The sequence below is a fragment of the Microtus ochrogaster genome, unplaced genomic scaffold (genome assembly GCF_000317375.1).
Source record: "Microtus ochrogaster isolate Prairie Vole_2 unplaced genomic scaffold, MicOch1.0 UNK18, whole genome shotgun sequence".
Lineage (NCBI taxonomy): Eukaryota > Metazoa > Chordata > Mammalia > Rodentia > Cricetidae > Microtus > Microtus ochrogaster.
This window is the reverse complement of record NW_004949116.1, coordinates 5,049,923-5,070,474: the sequence shown is the minus strand read 5'-3', so window position 1 is coordinate 5,070,474 and position 20,552 is coordinate 5,049,923. Positions and strand designations below refer to the sequence as shown.

The window sequence follows — 20,552 nt, the reverse complement described above, 5'->3', positions numbered from 1 at the left end:
AGCTTTTACATTAGTTCTTAATCTTTATGATAAGAAGTACATGTGTATACACACACACACAGAGAGAGAGAGAGAGAGAGAGAGAGAGAGAGAGAGAGAGAGAGAGAGAGAAAAGAATTACTGTCGTCTCAAGCCTTGCAGTACTTTTCAAATGCAGGTATGATACAATTTTAAAAGTACGTATTTGGGGCCTGGCATAGTGTTACACACCTTTGATCCCATCACTTGGGGCAGGGTTAGGGATGGCAGGTGGATCTCTGTGAGTTAGAAGCTAGCTAAATCTATATATTGAGTCCCAGGACTAGGGTTACTTGGAGATACTCTTGTCTCATAAAACAAACAAAACACACACACATACACAACAACAACAACAAAGACTCATTTAGGGCTGGAGATCTGGCTTGGTGGTTGAGTGTTTGCTATTTTAAGAGGACCTGAGTTTGGTTCCCAGTACCCACACTGGCAGCTGACAACTACCTAAGATTCCAGCTCCAGGGATCCCTTTTTTGGTCTCCAAACACACTCACACACGCATCCACACACTCTCACACAAATAAAACTTAGAAAAAATAAGAAAATACATTCTTTTCTGAGTGAAGCTAAGGAGTGAGCCCAGGGTTCAAGCAAATGTTCTACCACAGAGCTGTACTCTCAGCCCCCAAATGTATACACTGTCAACTTGATAGGATTCAGAGTTACCTAGAAGGCAAACCTCTGGAGGTTCAAAGTGAGTTTCTTGATTGGGCTAATTTAGGTGGAGACCCATCTTGAACATGGGTGGCACCTTCCCATGGGTGGGGTCTTGGACTTAGTAAGAAGGAGAAAGTGAGCTGAGCACCCGTGTCCATCTTGCTGCTTCCTGACCGCAGATGCAATGTGACCAGCTGTCTTGAGTTCTTGCTGCATGGCACTCCACCGTGACAGACTGTGTCTACACAGTATGAACCCAGGCAACCCTTCCTTCCACTGCTCTTGCCAGGTGTGGGTCACAGCAACACCTCAGAGCTCAATCCTCCGGGATCTGCATGAACATCTCTTGACTACACATGGTTACCTCACACTGCTACAGGGACATGCTGTTCAAAACTCAAACCGAAGAGGTGACTCACCCAGGAGCAGCATTCCTGGTCTGTGCCGCCCTTCCTGGAATGCACACTCTACACAGAACACTGCTGGGTGGAAGGGCTCTGATTTAGTTGCTTTCCAACAACTGAAGATCAGAGCTAGTCAAGTCTACAGCATTTGAAAGAGAAGCAAACTTTAAGGCTGTAAAATAAAGAGTATTCATGCATTCAAGGCCATTCCTTACTTACCCACCACAAGTGTTCCTACCTCTCTCTGTTATCATCAGGTACCCAATACCTATCTGAAGTTGTCTTATCAAATAGTCCCCAAGGTGGGATTGATGAATGGGAGATATCAGATTCTAATCACCAGGGTAACTTAGCTTTTGAACTTTTTTGGGCAGGGTCCAAAATGATTTGCTTTGGCTGTCCTGGAACTCGCTGTGTAGACCAGGCTGGCCTTGAACTCACAGATCTGCCACCTGTGCCTCTGCCTCCGGAGAGCTGGGATTGGAGGCGCGTACCACCATGCTTGGCCCAGCTTCTGAATTACTAATTTTTTAGAAGGTCGGTCTTCACAGCTTAATGTCCCCATCTTCTCTCCCCTTTCCCTTTGATCTGCTATATACATACAAATACATTTAAAATATACAGTATAACCAGCCGGGCGGTGGTGGTGCATGCTTTTAATCTCAGCACTTGGGAGGCAGAGGCAGGTGGATCTCTGTGAGTTTGAGGCCAGCCTGGTCTACAAGAGCTAGTGCCAGGACAGGCCCCAAAGCTACACAGAGAAACTCTGTCTCGAAAAACTAAAACAAAACAAAAACCCAGTACAACCCTGGGTTCAAAAAAGTCTGATAATATAGTATTTAAACTGTGACAAACCATGGCATAATACTCCCCACTCTTACAGAGGCAGAACAGGCTTTTGAGTTCACACATATCATCTCTTTGGCTACATGTTCCGTGTCCTTTGGCTACATTCTTAGGATAGCTTTGCCCTGTAAAGACTTGGATGCAAGGCCTGCCCTCTCTCTTAGCAGATTGGCTTCCTCAGCACTCTGGAGAGTCTGTGTGTGCTTCAGTAAGAAGTGGCTAATGAAGAGCTTCAGGCCTTCTTGCAACATTCCCAGCTTTGGGTTGTCAGATACTCTGAAAGGAAATTGGAGACATAGGTCAGGGAGGGGCTGGTCTTCCAGATCTCAGTGCCTGACAGTTCAAGCAACAAGGTAAAACCTACTTTCAGGCATTTGTTTTTGTTTTTTTGGATGATGGGATAAAACTCAAGGTCTTCCATAAGACAGGCAAGTACTCTGCTACTGAGACACCCCCACCCTGTCCCTTATTTAAGAGAATTTATTTTTAGGCAGAACCTTGCTATACTATCTAAGCTGGTCTTGAACTCCTGGACTCAAAGCACCCCCCCCCTCTTTGCTCAGCCTCTAGAAGAGTTGTGACCACAGGAATGTCTCTACACCTGGATAAAGCAGTATGGGGGGCTTTACATTTGGAATCCTTCTGCCTCAGTCTCTGAGGTGCTAGGACTACCGACATGAGCTGCTATAACTGGTTGCTTTTAAAGTAGGATTCTGGGTGTGGTGGTACAAGTCTTTAATTCCAGCACTGGTGAGGCAGAGGCAGGCACAGACCTGTGAGATCAAGGTCAGTTTGGTCTTCAAAGCAAGCTCTAAGCTAGTCAGGGATATATAGTGGGACTCTGTCCCAAAAACAAAATAAAATGAACAACTAAACAAAAAGCAAAGCAAAATAAAAATTCTTTTTTTTTTTTGAGACAGGGTCTTACTTTTTGTCCTGGCCTGGCTTTGAATTCACCAGGCTGGCCTTGAGCTTATAGCAATTCTTCTGCCTCAGCTTCTTAAATTCTGGGCTTACAGGTGTGAACCGAAATGCCCAGCTTTCACTTGAACTTCTTGAGGGCTAGGGATGAGGCTCAGTGGTAGAAGCGTATGCTTAGCACAGAGAGAGGCCTGAAATGTCGGCACCTCATAGGAAGAACATGAAATGAAACCCAAGTAACAGTTTAACATATGCACGTGTTACAAACCACGTTCTCCATCAGGCAATCCTGTGCATAGATACTGTAATGTGAACTCGGTCTAAAATCATGTGCTAGGCACATCCCTGGCATTATAGGCCGACAGGAGTGAAATGGGAGTACCCTCCGTGCTTTCCCAAATGGCAATGTTTGCTCTTTTCCCATGTCTTATCAGGAAATACTGGGCACGTACCTTGAGAAAATTAAACCCAGGTCTTCTTCTTCTATTTCCATCAACAGCTCGGTCAACACTTTCCGTAGGAAGTGAACTCTGGGTTTATCCAATTCACTGAACTCAACTACCTAAGGGTCAGGAGATAGGAAAACATCATCCTGCTGATTCAGTGTTACCATGATTTGTGACAAGCTCTCTGCAACACCAACTGCTGTTAAGTACAGAGCACTGCTGGGCAAGATGGGCTGGCTCCCAGGCTGTGAGCTACATGGCAAAGCTAGGTTTACTTAGTAGAGGGGAAACAGGTATTGCCTCTGTCCTCTGCAGCAGCCACTCCTGAGTTACAACTCTGCACAGAGAGGCCAATTAGCATGCACATATGTACATGTTTCCCTGAAAAGCGTGACTGCACAAAGCTTCTCAATTTTAGCAATAGGATTAGGATGCTATACTTACACCGTGGACTTCCACGCCAAAGTCATTACTCAAAGACCCAGACAGCAAAACAAAATCAAACTGAACTTAAATGGAGCTTCCAAACATGCTTCCCCTAACACTCTGGGCTTTTTAATTCTTTCTCCAAAGCCTCCAATCCTGCAGTGGTGGCACACGCCTTTAATCCCAGCACTCGGGAGGCAGAGGCAGGCAGATCTCTGTGAGTTTGAATCCAGCCTGATCTATAAGGTGAGTTCCAGGACAGTCAGGCTGTTACACAGAGAAACCCTGTCTTGAAATACCAAAATCAAAACAAAACAAAACAAAAAAACAGCCTCCAGTTTTACCCTGAAGCTGCTTATTTTGTTTTGTGATTACTTCCATGCCCGCTTAAATGGCATGGTCATTTTTCCTTTATACAGCTTATCTGTACTTTTTCCTTTTTAAAATGCTAATAAAATTGTCCATGCTCGTAACAAAGAAAAAAAACACAGAAATACAGGGTACAGCAGGTAACTAGGCACTGCCTAGAGACTTGAGCTATGCCCACATATACTCTGCTTACAGACACAGGCACAGGAAAGCACGAAAGCATGGCTAGGAACAAGGATGCGCACCACAGTAGAGTGGCTCCCCTGAGAAGAGCCTAGGGCACAGACAAGAACCCAGGAACAGGGTCAGGGATGTGTCTAGGGCCCTGTGATGGCTATTCTCAACTGTCAACTTGATTACACCTGGAACTAAAACCCCACCTGTGAGGAACTTTCTGCTTAATTTGAAATAGGAAGATCCACTTCTAACTCAGAGTTTAGGTGGGAAGATACACCTTTAATCTGGGCCACAGCTTCTGCGGGAAGCCATATAAGGACATGGAAAAAGGAAGCTTTTGCTCTTTGCCTCCTTGTCCTGCCTTGCTAGCAAGCCCATTCCTTTACTGGCATTGGAGACTACTTTACTGGCATTGGAGACTACTGTTTTGGAAGATCAGCTGAGATAGCCAACCTCATGGACTGGGCAACTACTAGATTCTTGGATTTTCTGCTCACAGTCATTGTTGGATCAGCTGAACTGCATGCAAACTGTAAGTCATTCTAATAAATCCCCTTTATATATGGAGAGATTTCTGCAATATGTTGTTACACTAGAGAACCCTATCATCCACAGCTGGCTCCTGCCCACTTCTCACAGTCACAAGGAAATTGTCAGCAGATATTTGGATGAAAGCCAGGAAGGACAATGCACACAGGACACCACACTGAAGACCTGTCACAGAAGGACAGAAGGATTTTCTAGGACACTGGCAGCCCATCTTGAATCCTACCTCCTGTGCCTAGGCTTCCTTGTCTTCTGTACTGGTGCCTCAGGTAGGAATAGACAGCATTATGGTATTTTGCAGTGAAGATCCACAACTATGTCTTTAAAAGGAGGAGTCTGTCCTAACTAGTAGTATGTCAACTTACACAAGTCAGAGTCATCTGAAAGGAGGGAGCCTCAGTTGAAAAAATGCCTCATAAAATGGGCTGTAGAGATTAATTCTGGAGGGCCCAGCCCACTGCAGTAGGGCCAGCTCTGGGCTTGGGGGGCTTGGGTTCTATAAGAAGGCGGGCAGAGCTGCAGTCCTCCAGGACCTCTGCATCAGCTCCTGCTTCCAGGTTCCTGTCCTGATTTCCCCCTGAGATGAACTGTCACCTGGAAGTGAAAGTGAAATAAACCCCTTCCTCCCCAAGCTGCTTTTGGTCATCCTGTTTATTACAGCAACACGGTGTTTATCACAGTGAACCTGAAGATCCTCTTCACTCTACGCTTCCAGATGAGCTGTGACCGGTTCAGCATTGTATAACTAGAGCTTGGTTATTAAACAGCCTGTAACGGGGCTGATGGGATGGCTCAGCAGGAAACTAACTTGCCAACAACATTGATGAATTGAGCTGATTCTCAGAACACATGGGGTGGAAAGAGATAACCAATTCCTGAAAGTTGCTTTCTGAATTCAGCACATGCAAGCCCACACACATAAAATAAAACCAAAGGGGGGAAAACCCCAAACAAACAAACAAAAAAGAAAACCCTGTAGCTTGACACTAATTTTCTAAGTAAATTTATATTATGTATTGATTAGATATTTTCTGTGATGGCTATGATAATGAAAACATTTTATAGCTAGGGGTGTTGGTGCGGCACACACCTTTAATCCCAGTACAGGAGAGTCAGAGGCAGGTGGATCTCTGAATTTGAGGCTAGTCTGATCTACAGAGTGAGTTCCAGGACACCAGGGATACACAGAGAAACCCTGTCTCAAAAAACCAAAACCAACAACCCCCATCCCCCCCCAAAAAAAGAAAGAAAGAAAAAAACACTCCAGAGGTTCAGTAAAGGCATTTTAAAATACACCAAATAGAAAGAATTTTACTAATTTCTTGCATTATACAGACCTTTAGGATAGAAAGTGGAAGTGATTTTGTCTTCAACAAGTGTGCCACCAGATGAACCAAATTTGAGAATTTAGTGGCTGGCAAATTTTCTAAGTCCCGAAATTTGTCCCATATGCTAAACTGGAAAGTCATCTAGTTAACAGTAAAGAAGAAAAAAGTTAAAATCAGCAAACCACTGGAACAACTCACCGTGAACATACTTTAAAGGTACTCTCTAGTCAATAACCCAAATCACAACTAAGCAACTTCTTGACACCATCACAGAAGTTCCTTTTGGTTGTAGTTTTGCCCCACATGTCAACACATGGCTTTGAAGAAATGTTGTTAGCAACAACCAGTTATTAGATAGCAGTGGCCTGAAACACTAGAGAGGTGTCCAGCCAGCCTGGTACAATCTTCCAGCTGTGCAGACAAGCTGCCTCGGGATGTTTTGGGCTCTTGTTACCTTGCTCCACTGTTCTATCTTCTCCAGTGCAGGTAGGCCTGGCTGCTGGCATGGAAAAGGTCCATGGTGGGATAATGAACCAGGCAGATGTACTGGTGGTCTTCTACATTACCTGGAATCTCCTTTCATAGCAGCAGAACTTGCTAGCCAGGAAAGCATAGAAAGGGTTGTAGGTTTTTTCCTGCAGGCAGCAATCCATGAGAATGTGAACAATCTCTCTCTCCTGCTGGTCCTTCAGCCCAAGCCTAAAAACAACCAGACTAAGAATGTATACTACTTCAATTTCTAGGGCAATATAAATCCTCCCTGTTGGAGGAGTCCAGTGGAAAGGGAGTCGGTAAAGATGGTGATGGCAGTCACATACTGGTCACAACCAAAGCTTGTTCCCAGCCCTGATGGGCCTCAGTGACCTATGATGTGACAGAATGTTGAAGCACAGCACAGCTCCCAAGCTGTACAATAGTAAAAGCCAAGGACTGGTTCTTGCAGAAAACACAGACGATTCTCCTGTGATGCCATGAAGCCGGGGGTGGTTAAGGTAATCACTTTACTTTTTGTTTTTCTTTTAAATTATGTTTTTAAATTTTCTATGTCTATGAGTGTTTTGCTTGCATGTATGTCTGTGCATCACCTACATGTCTACTGCCCATATGGATCAAAAGCAGGCATCTGAGGCCCTAGGCTGGAGTACAGACGTTTGTGAGCTGCCACGTGGGCACTAGTAATCAAACCTGGGTTCTGTGGAAGAGTAGTAGCAAGTACTCTTAAATGCTGACCCAATTCACCAGACACTTTGACTTTTTTTGTTTTGTTCTGAGACAGAGAAACTCTGTCTAACCCTGTGTAGCCCTGGCTGTCCTGGAACTTACTCCGCAGACCAAGTTCAAGATGGCCTTGAACTCAGAGATCCACCTGCCTCAGCTTCCTGAGCGCCAGGACTAAAGGCTTTCGCCAGGTACTTTTTTGTTTTTATTTTATTTTTTTGTATAACTTATGGTAACAGCTCTGGTGCTGTATAACAATAACCCAACAGTTGGGAAGCTGAGGTGGGGAGATTTGTGAGCTTAAGACCAGCTTGACCTATACAAGGAGACCTGTCTCAAACCTCCCAAATACCCTTCTCCCAGGTAAAACTCACAACAAAATGCATTCTTTCCTGTGTACAATCCTGTGAGTGTGGACAGGCCCACAGGGTCAAACAGCAACCACTCCAGTGAAAACACAATTCTACAGTCCCTCTACCTCCTTCCTCCCTTTGCAGCAGGGCATTCTCCCTGAAACACAGGCCACTACAGATGTGTTTTCTGTGCCTCTAGTTCTGCATGTCAACAGTCATGAAGTAGCTGTCCAAGTCTGGTTCTTGTCCCAGGTACAGAATATTTAAGACCCATCCTTGCTGTATGAGCCTTGCTGCCCTGTCTTCTGCAGAGCTGACTGACAAGCAACCCATGTGCCTAGAGGGCCCACAGTCAGTCTACCCATCAGTGGAAGAACATACAGCCTTGGGGTTTCTGGCGATTAAAGATAATTGTCTTCTTTCTTTTGGAGGGCATTAGGAGTTGAGCCCACAGCCTTGCACATGCCAAACAAGACCTCTACCCACTGAGCCATGTTCCTAGCCCTAGCTGACTGTCCTCTGAATCCAGGAGCTGTAAACAAAAGCAGAAGCTCTATGTATGACTTAGGAGAAAATAGCAACTCTGCTGCCATGTTACCCCCACACTGTTCCCAAGCAACAAAACCCAACAGAAGCAGTATGCCTTTCAAGTGTATGTGGGCCACCCAAATAGCCAGTTTCATTTCAGCTGTACGATAGCAATCCTTGGGGTGACATGTGTACAAGAATAGACAGTGATCAAAAAAAACAAAACAAAACAAAAAAAAAAAAACCCAAAAAACCTTGCAATGCTGGAATGCCGGAGTCAAGGACCTCACACTGTTGAATTACAATCCCAGTCTGGCTAATGATTTTCATGAAGACAAGTGGGGTGGGCAGGGAGTCACTGTTAAGTCTGATATGCCTTTCCTTTTGTACCCACCTGACCTGGAAGAAAGACTGACCAGTTTTAGCGTCACAAGTGATAGGATGATATAGGTTGCGCCACCATGCCCAGCACAAGTGATAGGATGATATAGGTTGCGCCACCATGCCCAGCACAAGTGATAGGATAATATAGGTTGCGCCACCATGCCCAGCAATGTTATAGGATAATATAGGTTGCGCCACCATGCCCAGCAATGTTAAAAGTTTGAAAACACTGACATGAACTAGAATGCTCTAGATTTCTTATGTTTTTCTGATCAAAATGTGATGTAGAGTGACTTGGAGAGGGTTTATCTAGCTAACACTTTCAGGTGACAATCTGCCACTGAGGAAACAGGGCAGGAACCACAGAGGAATGCTGCTTACTGGCTTACCCTCTGGCTTACTCATCCTCGGCTAGTTCCTTATTCAACCCAGCACTATCTGTTTGGAATGGTGCTGCCCACAGTGGGCTGAGTCTTGCAGCAGTTAAGACGGTCCCTCACAGACACATGCACAGACAACCTGTTACATACAGTTACTCTATTGAGATTCTTTTCTGGTGATTCTAGGCTTGTGCCAAGTTGACAGTTAATGCTAACTAGGCCATGAGAGAACAGTGAAGGAAATATACTTTTTGGCATAAAGGACATCAGTCAGAACTGGAACATTTCCCAAAGGTCATGTGCTGAGGGCTTGGTCCCTAAGCTATGGTGTTATTGGAAGTGAAGGAACCTTGAGAAGGCCCAGTGGGAGGGAAGTTAGGTCACTGGGGACATGCCCTTCAAGAGAATGCAGGGAAGCTAGATCTTCTTTCTGCTTCCCAGTTTCCACGAAATAAGCAGGTCTTTTCTACCACATTTCTGCAATGATGTACTGTCCCACCACTACCCAGGGCAACAGGGTCAGGGAACCATGGATTGAAACTTTAAGCCCAAATAACTTTTCCTCCTTCAAGTTGATTTTCTCAGGCATTCTATCACAGAGACAGAAAGTTGACTGTGGGAGCCCACAGGTGGCTCAGTTTCCATTTGGAGTCAATTCTGACTTAAAAGGCATCTGAATCTGAGTTCAAGCTTGCCTGCCCTGCCTGCATCCTTGAGGGCTGTGAGAAAGATCTGATTAAGTCCATGGGAAAGGGCATTTTGCCAATGAGAAAGAGTACATTATCGAACGAACACAGGCTGGTGAATGCCAGTTGAGGGCACATCCAGACAGAATGCCCAAGAACAGGATTCTGAAGGTCTGTGTGTACTTTGTTATGCTTTTGTGTATAAGCAGGCTCTGAAATAAACTCAGGGCTGTACAGAGTAAGCTGGCAGTCTCCCGAATATACCCTGTGTTTTCTGTCTCAGTTTCTCTCAATCTAACAGTTCTTTAGCCTCAGCCCCCCCTCTCCCCCCCTTCCAGGTAGACTCTGTTAGAACAGGCTCTGACAACTGACTAGCAATGGGCAAGTCGGACCCTTTGACTGGACAGGATAATCCTCCTTTAACAAAGTCTCTCAGAGACAGAAACTGACTGAGGGACTCAGTGCTGCCTACATTCAGCAAACAGCAAGGTCTCAGAAGCATAAGCAAGCTCAAGGTTTCCATGTCAACAAGGCCCAGTTCAGAAAACCCAATCATCAGACTTGCACTTATTTTTAAGTTTGAACCAGTTAAGGAGGATTTAACATTCAACTGTTTAGACACACTTTGTAAAATTTACAACTAATTACAGGAACTATATTGTAAGCTTTATATTACGAGTCAGAAAGATAGAGATAATAATTCCCGACAAGCAACAGCCCCGACAATCATGTGGCTGGTTACTTAAACACTGCCGATCAAGCTTTCACCTGATGCTGCACATAACTACTTACAAGGGTGCACTAGTACGGGTCAATGCCTCATGAGCTTCTCATGGAACCCAGAAACCCAGACTAGCCAAAAGCTGAACCTAGATCTATGTACAGTATGTCTACTAAATAACAGATCAAAATGCTCACACCAATGCTTACTTCAGCAGCTTCTCAAAAGCATCCAGGAAGTCCTCACTTGTCATGATAGTGCAGAATATGTTCCTCCTGACATCAGTGTTCATTCTCTGCTTCCTTGCAAGTTCCAGGATCTTGGAGCTCATCTGAAAAGAAAGCAGTCAGTGTCCAGACCCTCCCATCATCCTGATGGAAGACGTTTCCTCAGAAACAGGACACTGTTTCTTAGCATAGCATGTTTCTGAACTTGAATTTCTAAAGTGTAACATACACATTTGAGCACATAAGGAAAAAAAGCGCAGTGGGAGCCTTCTCAGGAGTTGGATTTGCTCTGTGGATCAGATCTGTTTATCAAATGAAGATCAAGTTCAGATACAAGCTGCTGCCAGAGTCTGGAAGTAAGACCAAGGTCCCCAGGAAGGAAAGACAAAGGAAATCGGAGTCACAATTTGAATCCACAGTAGGGACTGGAACCTACACCTCCTGGGAACAGCATGTGCCCGAGTTCCAACAACAGCTCCTCTCAGGCGAGTTTCCTCTTTACCCCTTTCTCATTACACTCAATTTCTAGATTTTATTTAAATTGGGTCTTGGAACCTTTTTTTTTTCATTTTTGGTTTTTCGAGAGAGGGTTTCAATGTGTAGACCAGATTGTCTGCAAATTCACAGAGATCCACCTGCCTCTGCCTCCTGAGTGCTGAGATTAAAGGTGTGTACCACCACTACCCAATGGGTATTGGAACTTATAAAAATTCTTAGAACAGAGAAACTGAATTAATCATATGCCAACAGGAGCTACTTCTCTGAGGCATCCTGATAAGCCTGTGTGGTACACTTCATGAATACTCAGGACTAACAGGGAGCTACTTTAAGCAGAGTAGACTTGTAACACAGCAGGCTAGGCAGCCACTGGGGTCTTCATACCGTTCCTGCAGGCGGCTTCTGTAAGAGCGTTTGATGACTGTTGTCAATCATTGGGGTCCCACTCCATGCAGACCCCACAATCCACCAGCGACCAGTCTGTTCTGCATTTAAGATGCCATCCCAGGAGATTCGAAGCTGAGTCTCAGAACCTGAGCCAGCATTGCGTACCTGATTAAAAGAAAAGGCTTCGTGAAGAGCTTTGGCTGACTCACACTCTGAACTTTTCTTATGCTTTGTTTGAAAAAGGCAGTTTGGGTGTATGACTATGGTAATGAACAGTTAGTCTGTTTGGGAAAATGTCAGAAAGAGCCATCAACTCTTAGTGTTCTGTCTGTGAAGTCTATGGGTCCATTATCCAAATGTGTGTGACCTGGACTGCAACAATGACTATGTGAGAATGCCCACAGTAACCATCTCACGTTGCATGGCAAGACTACAGGTTGGACACCTCAGGAGACTCTTACTGGGCACTCAACCAACTTGATGATTCCTGTGCATGGAGATTCCACAATCTCACTACAGATATACAGTTTTTAAGACTTGTGCTGGGCATAGCATGACCACTGTTCACAATGAGTCCATGATGGCATGGAGACTCAGGACAAACCAGAATAGGGTGTCACTCACCAGAGCTCTCTGTAACTTCCTTAGTTTCTCCACAGGCTGAGGATCATAGCCAGGGATTTTACGCATGTCATTGTTCTTCAGGGCCAGCATTGTCTCCAACATGAATCGCACCTTAAAGGAAAAGGAAAAGCATCCGAAGGCATCATTTAACAGCCACTGAGGATTCCACATGGTGAGAAACACATCATGGCTGAAGCACATGGTCACCACTGATGGAGAACACTGATAGTCTGGAGGCAGTCTGTGATACCTCTAACAGTTCATTCAGCGATAGAGTATCTTAAAATAGATGCGTCTCACTATCTGGAGGCCTTCTCTTCTGCACCCCCACAACCCCAGCCCTGGTGTGAGCGTGACCAGAATCCTTCCTTGCAAACCCTTCTTCCAGACTTTATCTAGATGCCAAGTTGAATATTCAGAAGCTGTCACCTTCCCTTCCAGCCTCAGATCTCCTCCTGTATGTCCTACAGGGTGACCCCAAATTTCCATCCCATGTCCCTGCCCCTCCAAAAGTCACTTACTTCTGATTCCCAAGGTGACACCCACTGGCACCACACTCACACATGCTACTTTTGTTTAGAGATTCCTGAAACCTTCCCCCTGCTCTGTCATCTCTCATCTTTCCTACACTGGGATCAAAGTCTCCATCAGAGTAGAACAGCTGTCAATAAAAGCTCAGATAAATAAATAGCTCAGATTTCCCTCCACCAAGAAAAAAAATCCTGGCTCCCTGGGCCTTATCTTCTCCTTCCTAGTCAGGCCCCCAGGTTCCCACACTGATGATCTTCAACAGGTCACATCCGGGCTTCTCAGGTGCTGTCCTAACCCCTCAGATGGGGTGGGAGCCTTGACAAAGGAAACTGGCAAGATTAAGCCTCTGCTGCTGACACCCAAGCGTGGGAAATAGCTTCTGAGAGGGCAAACAAACCATTTATAATCATAAAATATGTATGAGTTCTTAATGAAGAAACAAGGTTCAAACAGGGTGTGGTGGTACACACCCGTAATCCCAGCACTCAGAAGAGTGTATCGATCACTGTAGGCTGCTCAGCCCCAGAATAATCACTCAGAAACTATATTATTTGCAATACTGTTTGGCCACTAGCTTAAGCATATTTCTAGCTAGGTCTTACATCTAGAATTAACCCATTTCCATTATTTTATATTTTACCACAAGGCTCATGGCCTACTGGCAAGGTTCCAGCCGGCAGCTTGCTTCTTTCCCTCTGGCGGCTACATGGTGTCTCATCTCCACCTTTTTTCCTCCCAGAATTCAGTTTAGTTTTCCCCACCTAGCTCTATTCTACCTTGCTATAGGCCCAAAGCAGCTTTTTTATTCATTAACCAATAAGAACAACACATGTACAGAACGACTTCCCACACCAGATCATGAGCCTGAGGCCAGCTTGGGTTACATAGTGAGACTTCATCTCAAAAAAACCAAGGAAACAAAAGCAGATTCCTCAAAACCAAGGTCAGTCTGCAGACTAGAGAGAAAGTCAGAGTACTAAGTAAGGCAGAAGAGAACAAGGAGCAGCAGGGCATGAACTAGCAGTGTTCAGCCAGCTACTCATTTACACTCTACGTGCTTCATGGTCACTCAGCAGGTCAAGTGGCACTCCTACCCTGTTCTGGTCCTGAAACATGCTGCCTGCCCCACTGGCCTTGGCCTGGGCTTCTGTGATCAGCTCCTTAAGTGACAAGGCGTCATCTTTTCTCAATGCAAAGCCCACATTTTTCAGCATCAGCAGGATCAGTTCAATGTCTTTTTCCGTAAAAGTTCCAATAAGCTTCTTCAAAATGTCAAAGATGAGGAGAGACTGTACCACGTGGAAGTTGTACAAATGTGCAATCATGGTAAACAGGTTGTCTAGTTCTTTCCCCTCACCTCCATCTTTATAGACATCATCAAACTTCTTCACCACAGCCTCAAGGAAACAAGCACCAACCTGAAGGAGATGGAAGAAATGTCACCATGGTATTCTGGGATCCTGCCTGTCAAACTGCACAAATACCCATAAAGTACACACAAATCCAGGTGGGACAAGAACTCCAGCAGGGGCGCTGGTAACTAAGAATGCAGACTTCAGTAACTCAGGCTTCACATACTGATGAAAAGATTCTAGATAACAAACATAGTACTGAGTGCTTGCTTCAGCATAGAAACCTTTTCTATAAAAATACTCTCATGTCTTTGGAATCATCAAAGAAGTGGTGGCTTCCCTTGGAGTCACTGTGGCTCCCTAGAAATTCCTTTCAGAAGTGATAGCAAGATGGCTCCGCATAAAGGAGGTTGCTTCCCACCCGATGACCCAACTTTGGTGTCAGAATACACGTAAGGGTGATAGCCAGGGGAGAGCAGTAGGCCGAGAACTAGCAGATGCCTGGTGAAGCTGGGCAAGGTCGCTTTGGTGCTGTTCTTTTGCTGTTCTGGAACATCTATTTACAATTCATAAGTTGTATGAATACATATGTATGGGGAAGGCCAGGATTTCAACTTGTGGTGGTTCTGAACAAAGGCAGTGAAGGTAGAAATGGCAGTACCCCCCGCTGCTGGTAGCATCATCTTGTGACTACTTTCTCCTGCAGGATATCCAGCTGGGAGATGAGTGAGGCAGCTGTGATATATGGGAAATAAAGGGCTGCTCATAGTGACGTGGGGCAGACTGGCAGGGTAAGCACCACTGAGTGTGATTCCCAGCATTTGCTCTGGATCTCCAGGAATTACACAGGGATGAGCAAGTTGTGGGCTGCTAGTCAAAATCTGTTTCAATGTCAGTTGGCCCAGTGCATATTTCTGTTAAAATTCACATCAGGGAAGACATGTGGATGTACAAAGGCAGATGAGATCCACATATAGCTCAGAGTATAAGGGGCAACTACACACAGGACTGCTAGACTGAAAAACAACAAAGCTAGAAAGACTGGCAATACTGATTTCTGGAGGCCCAAAATAAAGGCCTGAGAGTTGATTCCCAGCTCAGGTCTTCTCACTGAAGAGAGCCCAAAGCACATCCTTTCCTAATAATAGTCCCACCATCAAATCACGTAGAATGTTAGCAGGATCACAAGAAGCATTGAGACACTAACTGAGGCATGTTTTCAGCACACAATTAGGTCCAATTATGTAACCACCTAAAATTTAAATTCTATTAATGTTTTTAAAATTAAAGATACTGGTATAATGTAGAAATAGGAAAAAAACCTCACACTGGCAACACTGATTCTGATATGTGAATTTTAGCACAAAACCTGCAAAGGCCTGAATGTTAACTGATTGAGAGAAGGCCCCAGTAGCTGAGAAGACCCTTTCATATTTTTTCCCTTCCATGAGTTCCTGGGAGGTTTTTCTCAGCACAGTTCGATGGGAACCAGCACCCTGAGAAGGCAGCAGATCTGGCACAAGCTTGAGCGGACGCCATTAGCTAAAGTACGAAATGACTTCCCCTTGAACAGGTCATCTCATTGTCCTGCACGCTATTAGCAAAGGTTTAAATGGGAAGTAGGACCGATAATTTCAGGTTTTCAAATCAAGTAAATTCCTGATGTGCTGCGGTGGTCATATCTATGACTTTTAAAATAACTCACAGAAATGCCGTCTGCACTCAAATCACTTTGATTAAGTCTGCTGAACTGTCCCAGTGTGGAGTGGGATGGGGGAGGCACCACAGCAGCCACAGAACAGTGTCAATTACTGTGATTATGGGGCACCAGGAAAGCTGTCCAGGGCGTCCATTACACTTTGTAATAGCAAGAAAATGGACTCGGGCATTGGCATGTGAAAACAAGCATACCCTTGGGGGTGGGAAGAGCACTACAGAAGCACAATTCCCAAGACGGCAATGTAGACCCTGCAGAACAGGGCTTCTGAGGTAGTTAGGCCAATCTCTCCCATCCCAAGCTCCCCAAACTCACTGACTCCACGTGGAATACTATTCCAGATGGCACAGGTGTACCTCTATCCCAACTGTGTGGTGAAGGATGCTGACTAAGAGGACATGCTCCATCATCAGTCTGCTGGGCATGGCTGAGGCAGTGACACAGGCATCCATGAGGGTAGCAGTCAGGGTGTCATTCATGTGCTTCCTGCTGTGGGTCATGTATAGCTCCTCCAGCTGCCCACTTATAGATGCCATGTTTGGCTCGCTCAGCCTGCAGTGAAGTATGAGCAGTGTTACTAATACATTCTGTTTTATGGATATTATATGATCCAGAAACCACCCTAACTTTGCCACAAAAACCTGGTGCATACTGCTCTTAACACACTCTAGAATCCTGAAATAATGAAACCATGTTTTAGCGGTGCATAGCCACTGAATCATACCCTAGGATCCTCTCTACGTCTGTACATTTGCCCACAGGTGGCCTGATCTACTATCCCCCAGAGGCAGTGATCACGCCTAGGTGTTGAGTTAAAAACAAAAACATGAACTTACTCATCTCTTATGTGACACAGACACACTCTGTGTACCTGTGCTTACTACTGAACCAGCTGTCAAAACAACAGGAAGTGATGGAATTACAGGATATTAGGGAAACAGTATGGGCTTTAACAAAAAAGAAAGAGAAAGCACAAAGGAAGGAAGAGGAGGTGTGACAAGGACTGGCGCGAGAACCTTGTGTGATAGAGTAACCATGCATCTTGATAATGGTGGCAGTCACCCAATCTTCATGGAACAAAACTGCACAGACTCAGTCTCAATCTCTCTCCTGTGAAAAGGATGTGACCTGGAACACTTGTGGGCGCTGTGTCAGTTTCATTTGAGACAGGGTCTCATGTATCCAAAACTGGCTTCAAACTACCTGTCTAGACAAGGATGATCCCGAACTTCTGATCCTCTTCCTCGTAACTGCAGAGTTCTGGGATTACAGACTTTACAGACATGTACCACTATGCCTGGCTTATGCGGCCTGGCAAGCTAGGGCTTTAGGCTTTGTGCATGTTAGATGAATACTCTACCAACTTAGCCACATCCCCAGTTCTCTCTTTGTTTTGTTTTTAACTGTAAAAACAAGCTGGGGGTGATCCCTCTAAGGACCGCTCCCCCTACCTCCCCGTCTTTGTAACTCCCAGTGATCTATAATAATAGGTTAAGCAATAAAAGGACAATACATATTTGAAACCTGACAAAATTAGATGAGGTGCTAGAGGCCAGGACAGTGGTCATCTTTAGAGGGCTTGGAAGAGGGGCCCGAATGAGGCCAAGTGAGGGACATGAAAGAAGGGAAGGGCTTTAGACAAACGATTCTGATCCACAGGTTAAGTCTAGACAGCCAATAGGGAAAGGTAACTGACAAATCCCCACCCACGTGGCTTCTGATGAACCCTCTGATGTTTTATTCTTAAAATGACGAAGCGAACGGCGACGGAGGACCCTGTTCACCAGCAGATGAATTCACTTTCACAGGGAGGGTGACTTCAGCTGGTCGTTCCTGGGATGACACAGAAAGAAAAAACCCTGACCTGTTTCTTCCTGCTTCTCAGAATGACCCGTGGGAGGTCTTCAAACACGGAAAGGGCAATACCAAACAGCTGAGCATCTACCTCTTCAAGAGTGATCCAGTTATCTCACACCAAGAACAAGGATCTAAAACACTGTCTAGTCCTGGCCCCATCGTTCGCTTTTTAGATGGTTTCTATAGCTAACTGATAATATGCCATCGTTGTATAAGGTTACCTGTTAATGAGGCCTTTAACGTGTTTCTTGAGCCTTTCCAGCTCTTCTTTCTTGTGGACATCCACTGTTTCCTCACCCCGCAACCGAGGTGGGATGTACTTTCCATCACTTTCAACACAGTGCCTTCCCTTGAAGACAGGAATGAAATCACAAAAAAAAAATTTACAGTCGACAAACTTAGTATTTTTCCTCTTTACTCAAATACTACCCGCCTCTTGAGGATTTGGAGCAACTATCATTACAGGACACGGCTGCTCGACAGAGACGTTCTACTGAGCGAATGCCTGGAATGGCCTGGGTTGGCCTTTCCCTGGGCAGGCTGTGGCTGTCATTGTGTCCCCTGCCCCCTCACCCCGTCTGGAATGACAGCCCAGGGCCTTACACGATGTTGGCGCCATACCTCATTTTCTGTGTCGTCTTCCGAAGAACTTTCGCTCTTTTCAACGGCCTCTGCAAAACGGACTCTCTTACTCCCTTTATTTTCTAGCGTCCTACCCTCTGCTTCTTCCTCCCTGTGCGAGTTTACATCCTCCTGATCCTCCGAGTCTGAATCCTCCTCACTTTCCTCAGAACTGTTCTCTAGGTCACTCTCCAGTGCCTGTTCAGTCTCCGCTTTGGCTTCCTCCTCCTCCTCCCCGCTGCTTTCGTACAGGCCGCCGCCTCTCCCGCATTCCAGGGCCCCCAGAATGTAATCTAGTCCGTCGCGCGCGAAGCTGAGAGGCACCGAGCTGCCGTTGCCCTTCTTCTTGCGCTTGTTTAGGCCGAGGCAACGCTCCAGCTTTCGGATCTCTCGGTCCTCCTCCTCGTTGGCTGCTAGAAGTGCCCGCTTCCGAGCGGCGGAGGTGGCGGGACCGAGTTTCCCGGGGCCACCTTTAGCTTTGGCCTTAGGTGACACCGCCGTGGCCGGAGAAGAGGAAGTCTTAACCTTATTCTGGGTCGCGGCGGCCTTAATGTTAGCGGAGGAAGCCTTGGCCTTGGTGGGGTTCGCTGTGGCCGTGGCAGGGGTCGGTCGTGAGTCAGAGGGCGGTGGAGCTTCCCGGCCGCCGGTAAGACCGACATTACCCTTTCTGTCCCCGGTCCCGGAGTCCACCGTCCACTGCAGGCGCCGCGCTTTCCTCAGGTGTCGCTTCTCCTTACGAAGCTCCTTGCGGCTCTTTCGCCCGCCGGGCCGGGAGCGTGGCACAGCGCCACGGTCCTCGCAGCCCTGAAGGGCCTCGCTCTCGGAGGTAGCCCGCACGAAGTTCTCCACTGCCAACCGCATCCGCTTCAGGGCCCCCTCCCCACCAACCGGAACGCGGCGACCGCCCCTACGCTTCGGGCGGACCCTGCGCGGGTGCGCTCCACTGCGGCTTGCAGCGCCCATGCCTACAGATACGGCTAACTTCCGGGATGCCCAGTGCACGACTTCCGCTAGGGGCGGAACTACCGGACTAGCGCTTCTGTGAGACTAAAAAGTTGGGATGGGAGGGCTGTGCCCTCTGCTGGTGGGAGGGCAGAGTCACAGACACTGAGTTTGAAAACTGAAGCCGGTGCTTGAGGCAAGTCTGGACTACAGAGCAAGTCTAGACAGCCAGGGACGGAAGGAAGGAAGGAGGGAGGGAGGGACGAAGGGAGGGAGGGAAGAAGGAAGGAAAGAAAAAGTTGAAACCCGGTCACTTTGTTTTGGGGTGCACAGCGGAGCTCACCCTAGCTCTAACTTCCACACATCCTTGTTTTTCTATGCATGCATGTGAACCCAAAGGAAGGCAGTCAATACTGTTTCTCTGTGTATCCTCTTTCTTTCTCCTTTTGAGACATCTCAGTCTGTAGCACAGGCTGGCCTTGAACTCTCAGCCTCAAGCACTTCCTAGTTGAGTCTCCCTAGTAGTAAGACCCCAGTCTCACAGCACTACAACTGACTAGTTATCTCTGACATTTGTATGTTAGAAATGACAACAAATACATTTGTGGCAAATACATTTGAATACATAGCATTTTATGTTTTCAGGAGCAGAGCCTGAAGGTCACATTGTAAGAAGAGTGATTTCTGAAGCAAAGAGTTTATCATTTGATGAATGTGAAGATATTGCTGACTTCATAGAGTGAACATGTGAGGTGTGGAGTTTAGAACACTGTCTGGCTCATGCTCAATATCTGTCTATAGAGCTATGAGTTGACAAGGTCACTGTTATCACTATAGTAATGGCTCAGCTCCTGTTTGAATATACAGCCTCAGTGTCTTCACCAGTGATGTCCAGGAAAGAGTGTGGATGTTATCGAATGCTCTGGGATCCCAGGAGAATGACCAGGAGGAGGATGGAGAGTGGGTGCTAATGAGAGCAGGAGGACAAAGCCTGTCTGGAAGAGGATGACGTTTCTGTGTGATGGTTGCTGTGATGGTTAATGTTAAACTTGACACAAGCTGGGGTCATCTGGGTAGAGGGAATCTACCAGAAAATGCCTTACCAGATTGCTCTGTAGGCAAGTTGCTGAGACATTTTTGGTGTAGGAGGGCTCATCCCACTATGGGTGGTATCACTCCTCCAAGTGTTCAGGGGAGGTATAGGACATCTAGGTGTTATAGCGTTTGTGATCCCTGGGAAAAGACCATAGATTCAATCCAGTTATGATTAAAAGACTCATTGATTAGCTGCTAGCAGAACAAACCGTCTCTGAGACGAATTTGAGATTGCCATGAAGAAAGGGTATGGGGAAGGGTTTTGTTTTTTTTGTTTT

At 46.1% G+C, this 20,552-nt stretch overlaps 1 protein-coding gene across 1 annotated transcript; it reads right to left on the bottom strand.

Annotated features, from left to right (window-relative positions):
- Positions 1-1,903: 1,903 nt before the first annotated feature.
- Positions 1,904-19,219, bottom strand: Nom1 (nucleolar protein with MIF4G domain 1). The gene is made up of 11 exons (XM_005367463.2): positions 18,238-19,219; positions 17,838-17,965; positions 16,116-16,311; positions 13,785-14,108; positions 12,160-12,270; positions 11,533-11,700; positions 10,633-10,754; positions 6,720-6,852; positions 6,163-6,294; positions 3,314-3,423; positions 1,904-2,216 (listed from the first exon to the last, which is right to left on the bottom strand). The coding sequence occupies exons 1-11, from the start codon at positions 19,198-19,200 to the stop codon at positions 2,042-2,044; spliced, it is 2,562 nt and encodes an 853-aa protein (XP_005367520.1). The 5' UTR covers positions 19,201-19,219; the 3' UTR covers positions 1,904-2,041.
- Between the last annotated feature and the right edge of the window lie 1,333 nt (positions 19,220-20,552).